This window comes from Antechinus flavipes, chromosome 3 (genome assembly GCF_016432865.1).
Source record: "Antechinus flavipes isolate AdamAnt ecotype Samford, QLD, Australia chromosome 3, AdamAnt_v2, whole genome shotgun sequence".
NCBI lineage: Eukaryota > Metazoa > Chordata > Mammalia > Dasyuromorphia > Dasyuridae > Antechinus > Antechinus flavipes.
This window is the reverse complement of record NC_067400.1, coordinates 17032501-17044075: the sequence shown is the minus strand read 5'-3', so window position 1 is coordinate 17044075 and position 11575 is coordinate 17032501. Positions and strand designations below refer to the sequence as shown.

Below are 11575 nucleotides of genomic sequence, written 5' to 3'. Positions count from 1 at the left end.
CTGGCTTTGTCATCATTTGCTTTGACTGGCAAGGCTTGCTGAGGACGGAGAGTGAATTTAAAACTGAGATCGTAAAGCATGGATGGGCAAACAAAGTCTAGGGGAAGGTTTTAGAAATGGGTTAAAAAGGCTGCCTTGTCCAACTTTCTCATTTAACCAACAAGGAAACCGAGACCCAGAAAAGGTAAGAGTCTTGCCCAGACACCCAAAGGGAGTAAACATCTGAAATGGGATTTGAATCCAGGACTTCAGGATCTAGTTAGTCGTCTTTCTTTTGTGCCACAGTTCTCTTTTATTGTCCTGACTCGGTTTCCCGAATTGTCTATCTTGTCTCAGTTTCTCGGGCGTTACATTTCCAGTATACCAAGCTTCCTTCTGTTTTTCACTCACAAAAGACTTTGCACCCTTGGTTTTTCCCCTTAGCCTAAGTAATTTAATAGCAAGCAGGAGAACACATAATGGAAGCTCTAATTGAATCCAATGGCGTGCCTCCTAGGGGCAGGACCAAAATGGCTGCGGAAGGAAACAAAAGGGATGGAAAATAGATGTTCCCATTATCTGATGGTACTCAGAACTGGTACCATGTCATGGAAGGTCAGTGACAACGTCAGAAACGTATTAAGCAAATTATTCGGGCCAATAATGACGAAGCAGCAGCCTTAAAAGCTCTAGCTGACAAAAAAATGAACATTTCCCTGTTTACGTGGAATGGTAAAACAGCCGGCACCGCCTGCCTAAAGCCTTGGAGCCGGGTCAAAGGATGACTGCCAAAGTTTTTTAGTCTAACCATCTCATTCTACAGATGAGGGAACAGACCCCCAGAGGGCAAAAGGTTTGCCTAAGATCCTACAGAAATCAGATTCTGGAGGATCATGGGTCACAGATTTAGAGTTAGAGAGAAGGGACTGCCCAAAGTCACACAAGAGAGGAACAGACCCGTGGACATCAACTGAGCTCTTTCCACTGTATCATGAGGTCCTATGACCATTAGTAACACTATGAATGACCCAGGTTCTCTAGCACATTCTTGACACCCCACACCCTGACATCTATTTGCCCAGCACCCCTCCCTTATTTACACTGACTTGGGAAAGAAAGGCAGCTCATCTCAAACATCTCAAAGTCTAACGGAAAGACAACACACAAATGACCTCCAATCACAAACAAGATATACAGAATAAATTAGTCACAGAGAGAAAATAGAGTTAAAAATCCCACATAAAGGTGGGATTTTAGCTGGGACTTGAGAGAAATCAGGGAAATCAAGAGGCAGAGATGAGGAAGAAGAGCATTTAAATGGAGGTTATGGGATGGAGTGTCTGATTCCAGGTACAGAAAGAGATCAGGGTCATTGGACCACGGAGTATTTGCGGGGGGGATGTGGTGTAAGAAGAATGGAAATGGAGAAGAGATGGGACTATAAAGGGCTTTGAATGTCAAACAGATTTTTAATTTGATCCTGCAGGTACTGGGGACCCAATGGAGTTTATTGAACAAGGGGGTGACATGGCCAGATGTGGGTTTTCAAAAGATCAACTTGATAGCTGAGTGAAGGATGAACTGGATTGGAAACACATTTGAGGCTGTAAGAACAACCAGATCATCACAATAGTCCAAGCATGTGGTGATGAAATTTAGACCCAGCTCTTCCTGACTTTATATCCAATGATGTAGCCATGACTTCACACTTTCTAAATTAACTTCCATAGATTAAACACTCTTGAAAATACAGTAAAATGGATGACTTCTGCTCAAACCTGCTCTTCAGTACAATGATTTTAGTAATCCAATGGCTGTGACATTTTCAGAAAAAAAGACTTAAATTTTTTCAGAAGCTTTGCCTACTCTGATTAGCACCCAATCTCCCATGATCACCCCCACAAAAGAAAGGATTTTTGTTTTCAGATGCCTGAGCAAGCATCTTCATTCAGTCTTAATCTTGAGTCAATTAAGGGGAAAAAAAAAAAAAAAAAAAGCTTAGTTGGATTATTAACCTCCAGGTGGACAATTAAGTCCTTCCCACTATTTTGTGAGGTTCTGAGACTTGAGGCCTGCAAACACAATGAGCTAATTAAGAATAGGCATTTTGCTATTTAAAAAAAGTTATCAGGGAAGAATACACATGGAGGCACCCAATATCTTGACATTTTTATTTTAAAATTAATATACAATTCATAGAAGGGAAAGGAAAGGGCACCAATTTAGCATGTAAGATTTTCTCAAAAATCTCTCCCTTGGAAATGGAAAGGTCATTTTAGACCTTTTATCTTATTTCACTGAATAGATACTTTATTATATGTGTTCTTTTAGGATGACTCATCCAAAGTAACTGGGATCATGTCATTTTTTTATGCTCTGTATAGCAAAGAGTAGCTAGAAGATGGATTGGATACGTCAATTATTTAGAATTACAGGAAAATGCCTTTTCTTTTCCAATTTCATTCAGCTAGCTGCTTATATTAATATGTAAGGTTTTTTCCTCTTAGAATTATAGATTTAAAGCAGAAAGGGACCTCAGAAGTTGAATACAATCCTTTTATTTTATACATGAGAAAACTGAGGCCCAGGTTCACATAGGAAGTAAATTACAAGAGTTGGGATTTGAACTCAGGTCCATTATTTGGCTAATTCATTGTTTTTCATGTTTAACTTTAAAAATCAGTCTGGTTGAATGGGAGAATTAATCCTTTTAATAGGACCTTCAGGAGAATCTAGATTAAAGGATCTGTTCTCTACCCAGAGTAGGACTTTGGGGGAGTTATCTTAAAAAGTCCACCTTGATAAAGGATAAAGATTCTTTTATCAGAAGCAAGCATTCTTAATTGGGTGGGGTCTCTGCCAAGATTCAACTCAATTTCATCATCAGCCCAGTCCTTCAGAGGCTGCTTTGCCTGACAGGAACTAGTTTCTGAATGAGGAAGTAGAAAAGGGAAAAAAACAAAACTTCTATCACCCCATAGTTGTAATGGATATAATTAATAACGTTATATAAATGAAATAATTATTTCTCTCACCAGAGTTATCAGTATATTGTATTATTAGGAAATTTTTTTGCACGTTTAGAAAATTGAAAACACGGGATAAATCAAATCTTCCTACCCCAAAATAACAAATTCTCGCCAGCACGTAGAATCTACTTCCTTGAAATTTATAGAAAAAGTCAGGTGTTCCTACATGTTTGCAATTACTTAAATTCTTTCTAACAGAATTGTGTCCAAAAGTATCCTCTAGATCAGGGAAAACCTCTTTTCCCCTGAAAAATTTTTATGCAACTTCAGGTATGTAGTATACAAAATAGTCCTACAAATCAAACATTTACTGATAATAAATCATGATTTCGTGACCCTCACCTTTAGTTACGTGACTCCATGTAGAGATCTCAAACCCAGAGTTTAAAGAAACTTGTCTCTTAGATTACCTGTGAAATTATTTCTATGGAAAAAAATTGAAAAGTCCTAAATAAAGATGACAAAATTTCTGATCCACACTTAGGGGGCTATTAGACTTCTGGTCAAACATTCAATATACAGAAAGCCAAAGACAGCTATAGAACCTAATGGGAAATGCAAAAGATCAAATACCAAGCAAATGTCCGAGGGCCCAAATACTAACCCAAGAGTTAAGGGTTAACTAGGAAATTGCCTTGGGGTTCATAAATAAATAATGGAGCAATTAGCTTCCCATGGGAAGGGACCAAGTTTAGTCCTTATTTTCTCGTGCCAGTATCTGTCATCACTTCATAATATCTCCGAGTTAAACAATGATTTTCCTTTGTCACAGTATAATTAACACCATAACTTGCCTGTCCCAATTATTCCTCCAGTCCTGAGAAAGCTGGTGGGTGGTTTTTAGACATTTCGAGTATATGAGGTGATACCAAGCTGCTCTGGTAGCTAGAGAAAGAGCTTCCTCCCTGGGAGTTCCCCCAAGTCAATGGACTCACAGGTCTGCTCCGATTCAGAAACCAAATGTAGCCTTGAGGGTCCAGCCCACAACTAAGGAGCCTGCCGTGAAGGGCTTGGACTCTAGCTAAAGGCCAGGATGGCCAGGGGCATGTCTGCTTGGTCTGAGCTGGGGTGGTAGGTTTGGACGCACCTGGAAGAAAAGGGTCTGTACAAAAAACACAGGAATTGGGTGGGAATCGCATGCAAAGGCGGGCTCTGAAAAGAACGGGAAGGCCCAAAGTTCCATGTGGTGTCACTGGGAGACTTGGTTCTGAAAGGCTCAAAGATCTGGCTCGGAAGTGCAAAGAACAGCTTCCCATAAGATGACCTCACTCTGAGGTCCAAAGAGGGGGTCTCTTTTTCACTGGTGGATGTAAGGAGAGACTTGCCAATGGCTTTTAGGTCTCCCAAGATGGCAGGCAGCCGGACAGTGGAGGGGTTTTCCATCCTAGCGACACACACACTGTATGCTTCCCTGTAGTCCTAATAGATTGATGTTATATTGCAGAACAGGGGTAAGGAGTGGGGTGAAGTCTGCAATTCTATTCCTAAAAGGGGAATCTTGGATTTGGGGCATCAGTTAGCCAGGTGAAGGGGATCTAGCTTGAAACCTGATAGAGGCAACCCTGAGCTAAGACCTGGATTACTGTATAGAGGAAAGAAGTATGATTATCAGCAACACAGAGATGTTAGACTGGTAGCTATGGTGCCATCAAAGTATGATAATATCAGGGATGTTACACTGGTACTTATGGTGCTGTTAGAGTAGTACAGGTGTGTGTGTGTGTGTGTGTGTATATATATATAAATATATACATAGGTTGTCCACAGAAATTTGACACTCACTCTTGGATGGATGTTGGCTCCCATGTGTCCTCCTCTGCTGGAGGTATTCCGGAACCCAATTCTACTCAAACCCTTGAACCTCTCATCCTCTAGGTTGGAAATCCTCTGACCCAACACTGCTCCCCAAGATCTGCTGGCCCTTTGCTGTTTGTCCTGCCACATTCTCTGTCAAAGAATTCCCCGGCCCTTCTGTTTGCCATAAGATGAACATCAACATGCACCCTCTGTTATGTGTGACCTTCCCCCGCCCCCCTCCCCATTAAAATGTGAACTCCTTGCCAGAAGAGCCGTCTGTGTCCCCAACACTGAGCGGTACTTGGCTCACAGTGGGTGTTCAGTGTGTTTCCATTCCATCCCATATATGGAACGTTAGGCAAAATGGAGTTATTATGAGGGAGAGGGAGCTAACGGACCAGACGGTGACATGGAAGCAAAGACTGACAGGCTGGAACGATGGGATAAATCTATATTTATTTTATCCCGGTCACATTTTCTTATTAAAATCTTACACTCAGGTTCAAGAACAGAATTATCAGTGTACAGAATGGAAGTCATGGGTCAAATGCAAGAGTTCAAACTCTAAGTTAGTGACTAAAAAAGCTCATTAAGAGAATGAGAGCACCCCAAACAAAGGCAGCGTTGGTTGCAATGTACTCTGGCCTAGTCAACCTGTATCCAATGTGCTGTGTGTAGGTTCGGCTGCCCCGTTTTAAGAGTCCTTTATATGCTAGAGTGAGTGCAAGATCTGAACGGGGAAGCAACAGAAAAGCATTTTGTGAGAATATGTCACCGCGCTTTAGGCTAGAGGTGCTCCAGGCCAGGTGCTTTCCTTGGCCTGAGAAAACAGAATAAGGACCAGTGGCAGACTCTGGCTTGAGAGGAGTAAAATTTCCTTAATTATGCACATAATTATATAATTTTTCATATATATAGAGAGAGGGAGGGGCAGCCCAAAATTGGGTTGAATAAATTGCCTTATGGAGTAGTGAGTACGACTGCTCATCAAGGGAATTGCAGAGGGATTCAACTATATGATTCCTGGGATCCATTCCAACCCGAAAACTTGATTCTGTAAACACTTAAGGAAGAAAAGTCACCTGAGTTAACTCATTCCTATTGCCAACTTACCTGAAAATCTGAATGAGCCTCGGACGGCCGGAGCTAAGATGGCTGATCCAAAAGCTCAGTCCAGAAGGACGTTCAGTAACAACAACACTTGCAAGGCTTGAGTCATCTTCGTAGCTAATATCTCCTTTTATGAACTCAAAATACAAAGTCATGCAGGAGGACGCTCCCAGAAACTACAAGGAACCCAATGTCAGCCTTTAGTTAATGGGTTTTTGCTTTTTTAACATCCCAAGAAAGAGATGGGGAGTCTATAGTCATATGGTTTCTGCGGGAAATGATCAGTACTCCCAACTTGGTTTAAATCAAACTATGGAGATGAATGAGCACCCGCCTCTTCCTCCCCTTTCTCTCATTTCTCCCCATCCTCCCCAAATGCCAATTTTCCTAAGTATCAGTTGTTTCAAGCTTCCAGACCACTGTTCATTTGTTTGCAAACAGAAACCATCTTTGTAAGAGGGAAGACAATAACGTGCTGTGACACATCTCAGAAGGCAGGATAAAAGGCCTCTCTGAAACCGAGGGTTCTAAGGCAAGACAAACTCTTCTGCTACACGAGATAGAGTCTAGAACAATAGGCCATGATGCCACCCAGAATGCTCATAAACCCAAGCTCCAACCAATCACCCTTCCAAGCAGCAGACTGGGGTCGAGAGCTGTCCGTGGTGCTGCCGAGCACCTTCTGACTAATCTAGGTAGGAAACACTCCTTACATAAGGGCCTAGCAGAATGTCCTCTGCCCTCCTAGAATCAGACAGCTGTGAGAGAGCTGCCAGAGCAACAAACACAGGGCCCTAAACCCTTTAGAGCGAGAAATTCAGGCCAATACATCAATTTCCTGAAGCCAGGACCCAAGCCTGAAAAAGCACCTCTATCCTTTTCAACAATCAAAAACATTTGTTCACTGGGCATGCAGACATCAGGATTTCCCTCTAATTGACAGCCTTTGGTAAGAAAAGACCCCCAGTCCAATATGGTAACCCCTCAAATAAATATTGTTCAGAATAGTATAAACGTTTTTAATAGACATCTATTACAAGACTAAAAAAAAGGACTCCATGGCCGTAGGGCATTATACATATATTAACTTTTGGTTACTTCTGAATAAAAAGAGAGGAAATCCGCTCACATCCTATTCTCCTCGGCCTAAATCCACTCCCCTGGAATCCAGCCTTCAGAGGAACGCAGGAGACTGGAGAGGGAATCCAAACCAAGTTTGTTGCCCCGCTCAGGGGAGAAAATCAGCTCTTGGCTTTTCCCTTCTTCGCAGGGAGCTGGCCCGTAGCTTCCAGGTACTTGTGGATGAGCTCCTCCTGGGTGGCGGGCAAGCACTGCTGGTAGCGGGCGTACTCCATTGTATATTCGCCTTTTCCCTGCAGGATGGAAAAGAGCACAAGGTCACCCTGGACTTATTACGATTGTCATGGAAAGTCAGGCAAAAGTGAGGTTGAAGAGGGGACCTTGAAACTCTGAAAATCCTTAAAGGAGAAAATCTCCTTCAACTCTGCCTCAGTGAGGGATCCCGCCCCGAAGGGGTCGACTCAGTCCTGAAACTCACTGAATTCAATTCGGATTCTAGCTCAGGCTGAAACCCAGTGAGGAGCCAACTTGGGACTCCCACCACGGGCCCCCTTCAGCTTGTAGCCATAAAAGAGCCAAACTAAAACCTTCTCTTTGCAGAGGTTCCAAACATTCCATGCTATGCCATGCTTGGCACGCCAAGGAGCCTCTGCCCACTGGAGTACTCTTCCCAGTGCCACCCTCTCTTTACCCTCACCTATTTCCCTAACCAGACTTTATGCCTCTCTGTCAGGATTTCTAACCTGACTTCCAATCCCCATAATAAACCTCTTTTATCAAGCTAGGGGTCTGTAAATTTCTTTAAACCTTTGCACTGCTAGAAGGGAGTCCCCAAACTCCCTACCCTTGCACCGAATCCCAAGGGGGTGCAGGGGAGTCAAACCTCTCCATTTGGTTCCCTGAACCCCGAATCTGCCACTAGACCTTATCATTTAACTTCCTGACCCCCAGAAACCCTAATCTCATTTTGGTTCCCTAAATCTAATCCTTACAAGGTCTGTTACCCAATAACCAAGCATGCATTTATGTGCTTGTTGTGTGCCGGCACAAAGTGAGAACGAGCAGTCCTTTCCCCGGGCGCTTACATTTATCAGAGGAAATACCGTAATTAAATATAAAACATGCAGGCAATTGGGGGCAGCACTAACAGCGTGGGGGGCGGGGGTGAGAGGAGAGGCTGTGGATGCCGTGAGAGCAGAGAAAGCTTCTAGGAGTTTTAAGTGAAAGGATGGACATAGAACAATCCATTTTCCTTTTCTCTGTAAGACAGCAGGGAAGAGAACTCCCCAAGTACGCTGGCGCAGGCGCTTTCCTGGGCCTCCTGGGGTGGGCGGCCTAGCTTACCTCGGTGCACGACCTCAGTTCCGTAGCGTAGCCAAACATTTCATTTAGCGGCACCTGAAAGGCAAGGCAGGGAAGGTTTCAGTCTGGCTTCCAGAAAAACATCGAACACAGAAAAAGCGCTCCCATTCACCTCTGGGGGAAACGTCAGCATCAGAGAAAAAAAGCCAGAACCCCCCCACCCCCAAACAACTTTCTGGGCATAACCCCCGCTGACTTGAAGCCCATCTGGCCAGACTCGTATATTTGCTATTTGGCTCCATGGGACCGAGGAGATCAGGCCTCCCACAGTGTTGTGCCTCTCCCCTCTGACCTCCTGGTTCAGCCAGGGCTGGAGCGGCCTCTAGGGAGGCCAGAGCTCTCTCCTCTCCTCAGTGGGTCCCTGGGGAGGTCTGAACTCTCTCTTCCCCTCAAAAGGCCTCTGGGGAGGCCAGAGCCCTTTCCTCTCCTCAGAGGATCCCTGGGAAGAACCCCTGATAAACAAGGGTGAGAGAAAGGCAGGGGCAGAAGAAGCGGTCATCACTCAGTTAATCCCAAGGCCCACCTCCCAGGGAAGCAGCTGGACAAACACACCCAAGTTGGGAGATGCTTCCACGGCCTGGAGGCCGTTCCGGGTCCAGACTCCCAGGATCCCAAGCTCCCTGCAGGCCCCAAGCCCGCTGCCTCTTAGCTCCCAGCCCCTGCCACAAGGTCTCCCCCATGGACACAAGGCCAGAGAAGGTCTGTGTGAGCCCGTCACTGCCATGGATCTCAGGGCTCCCACGGACTCTGCCTCCCCGGGGTCCCGCCGGCACTTACATCTGCGTACAAAGTGAAGCAGTCCTCGGCGCCGTCCTGGCCTGTGATCACTCCGTGGCGGCGGTTAATCCCAGCAATCACGCTGCTCTGAAACTCGTTGGGAGCTACCACCTCCACCGACATCACGGGCTCCAGGATGCACAGAGTGGTGTTTGCCAGGGCTGGGGAACAGAAGCCAGACTTAGCACCCACGGGCACAGAGGGCACGAGCGTGTGCCAGCGTCTGCCGCGACAGCAGAGGGAACGGATGCGTCTGCCCCGACTCACTTCCACTAGCCCAGCCTGGAGGCCGGGGCCCCAGATGGTTCTGCAGACTGCAACATTCCATCTGGACACACTTCTCCCCGGGGCTGGTCTCCCCAAAGGAGACACCAGGTAACTGGGGCTTCCTTCTGACCTGAGCAATCTTTCCAAGCACAGACGCTTAGTCCTCCCATGGTGGGACCCAGGGACAAAGAACTAGACCTCCCCAAAGTCACCGAGCCCAGTCCCCAAGTCCCGTCTCCAGGTATGAGATTGCCCAGACCACCCTGGGATAAGAACCAGGAGCCCACGTGGGACAGCTCACTGTGCCAGACCCTTAGGGGTTCAGTTTTAATCATGTCATCACAAAGTTCTTCCTTTTATCTAAATGAAATCATTCTTGCTTCAATTTAAATCCATTTTTTCTTTTCCAATTTGTAATGGGCTAAGGCTTGAGTTGCTGCACTGAGGTCCCAAGCACATGAGGCTAAATAGTAATTGGACCATACTCTATTAATATATAAGCTTGGAGAAAGAATGGCCCCCGCCCACTCTCTGTGCAAGTCCTGATGTGTTGTATAGGATATGACGATTTTGATGGGTGGAGGCAGGGGAGTGGAAAGGGAAGGGGAAGGGGAAGGAGAGACTGCTGGCTGGCGTCTTGTCACAGCTGCTCACATTGCCATTGCAACGGCCTTTCAGCTCCGATCTCCCTCTGCTAGCTGGCTTCCTGTCGCAGCTGCCCATATTGCTATCGCAATCCCCCCCTTACCTCTACTGAGAATAAAGATTGAAGATTTTTCCCTTAACCTAAATTCCTGACTCCGGCTGATTTAAATATGCGGTCATCACATTTGGCGCCCAACGTGGGGCCCAAGGACCCTACTTTCACTGAAGAAGTTTCCAGTGACCAGGAACTTAGGTGAGTATAATAGACTAAACAAGTAACCTTTTTTGACTGAAATGGGACAGTTCCTAGGTAAAGATTCTCCATCCCCCACCCCAACCCCCTCACCCCCAGCCCCACCCAGGAGTGGTGCTATAGAAAGCCTGCTTAAGCTGATAGAAGATCAAGGGCTACTTGTAACTTGGGAACAGGCAGCTACACTTCTGGGTACATTAAAATGCACCTCCCCTTGGTTCTTAGAGGAAGAGCAAATCTCTCCAGATAACTGGGCATTGGTTGGTCAACAGCTCTCCGCATATAACAATGAAAACGGTCCGCATTCAATTTCCATCGAGGCATTCTATTTATACAATATGATACAGTTGGCCTTAAGATACTGTATAAGTTCTAGAAGAAAAGGAAACAACTCTAGGAATAGCCAAATGGGGAAGCCATAAAGGAGGAAGACAAAAAACAGATTAATGATCATATCCCCACAGGGCATGGAGACTTAAGTGAGGCTCAAGGGTAGGGTGAATCTGAGGCAGCTTCAGCCCCACATTGGGCGCCAAATGTGATGACCACGTATTTAAAATCAGCCGGAGTCAGGAATTCAGGCTAAGGGAAAAATCTTCAATCTTTATTCTCAGTAGAGGTGGGGGGGTGGGGTGGGGGTTTGCGATAGCAATATGGGTAAGAAGGACTGCAATAGCAATATGGGCAGGAAGGATTGCGATAGCAATGTGAGCAGCTGAGACAGGAAGCCAGCTAGTAGGGGGGGATCTGAGATGAAGGGCGGTTGCGATAGCAATGCGAACAGCTGTGACAAGATGCCAGCCAGCAGCCTCTCTTTCCGCTTCCCTTTTCAGTCCCCTGCCTCCATCCACCAAAATCGTCATTTCCTATACAACACATCAGGACTTGCACAAAGAGTGGGCGGGGGCCATTCTTTCTCCAAGCTTATATATTAATAGAGTATGGTCCAATTACTATTTAGCCTCACATGCTTGGGACCTCAGTGCATCAACTCAAGCCTCAGCCCATTACACCAATTCTCGTTAGACATGGACAACAATTGTTCTTCTGTCCCTGCTGCAGTAACTAAATCACACCTTTGAGTTTTCCCTTCTTAAAAAAAAAAAAACATTTTTAATACACATTTCTTTATGAATCATGTTGGGAGAGAAAAATTAGAACAAAAGGGAAAAATCACACGTGTTGATTTACATTCAATCTCCTTTGTTCTCTTCTGGATACAGACAACACTTTCTGTCCAGAGTTCACTGGGATTGTCTTTGATGACTGAACTTAG

The 11575-nt window shown here is 45.3% G+C and overlaps 1 protein-coding gene across 1 annotated transcript in view; it reads right to left on the bottom strand.

Moving 5' to 3' along the window:
• Nucleotides 1-6920: 6920 nt before the first annotated feature.
• Nucleotides 6921-11575, bottom strand: part of GFM1 (G elongation factor mitochondrial 1) — a 40923-nt gene continuing 36268 nt past the window's right edge. Inside the window, exons 16-18 of the mRNA XM_051983089.1 lie at nt 9135-9295; nt 8340-8393; nt 6921-7288 (exon numbers count right to left, since the gene is read on the bottom strand). Coding sequence (XP_051839049.1) covers nt 7157-7288; nt 8340-8393; nt 9135-9295 — 347 coding nt within the window. The 3' untranslated portion in view covers nt 6921-7156. The remainder of the gene's footprint in view (nt 7289-8339; nt 8394-9134; nt 9296-11575) is intronic.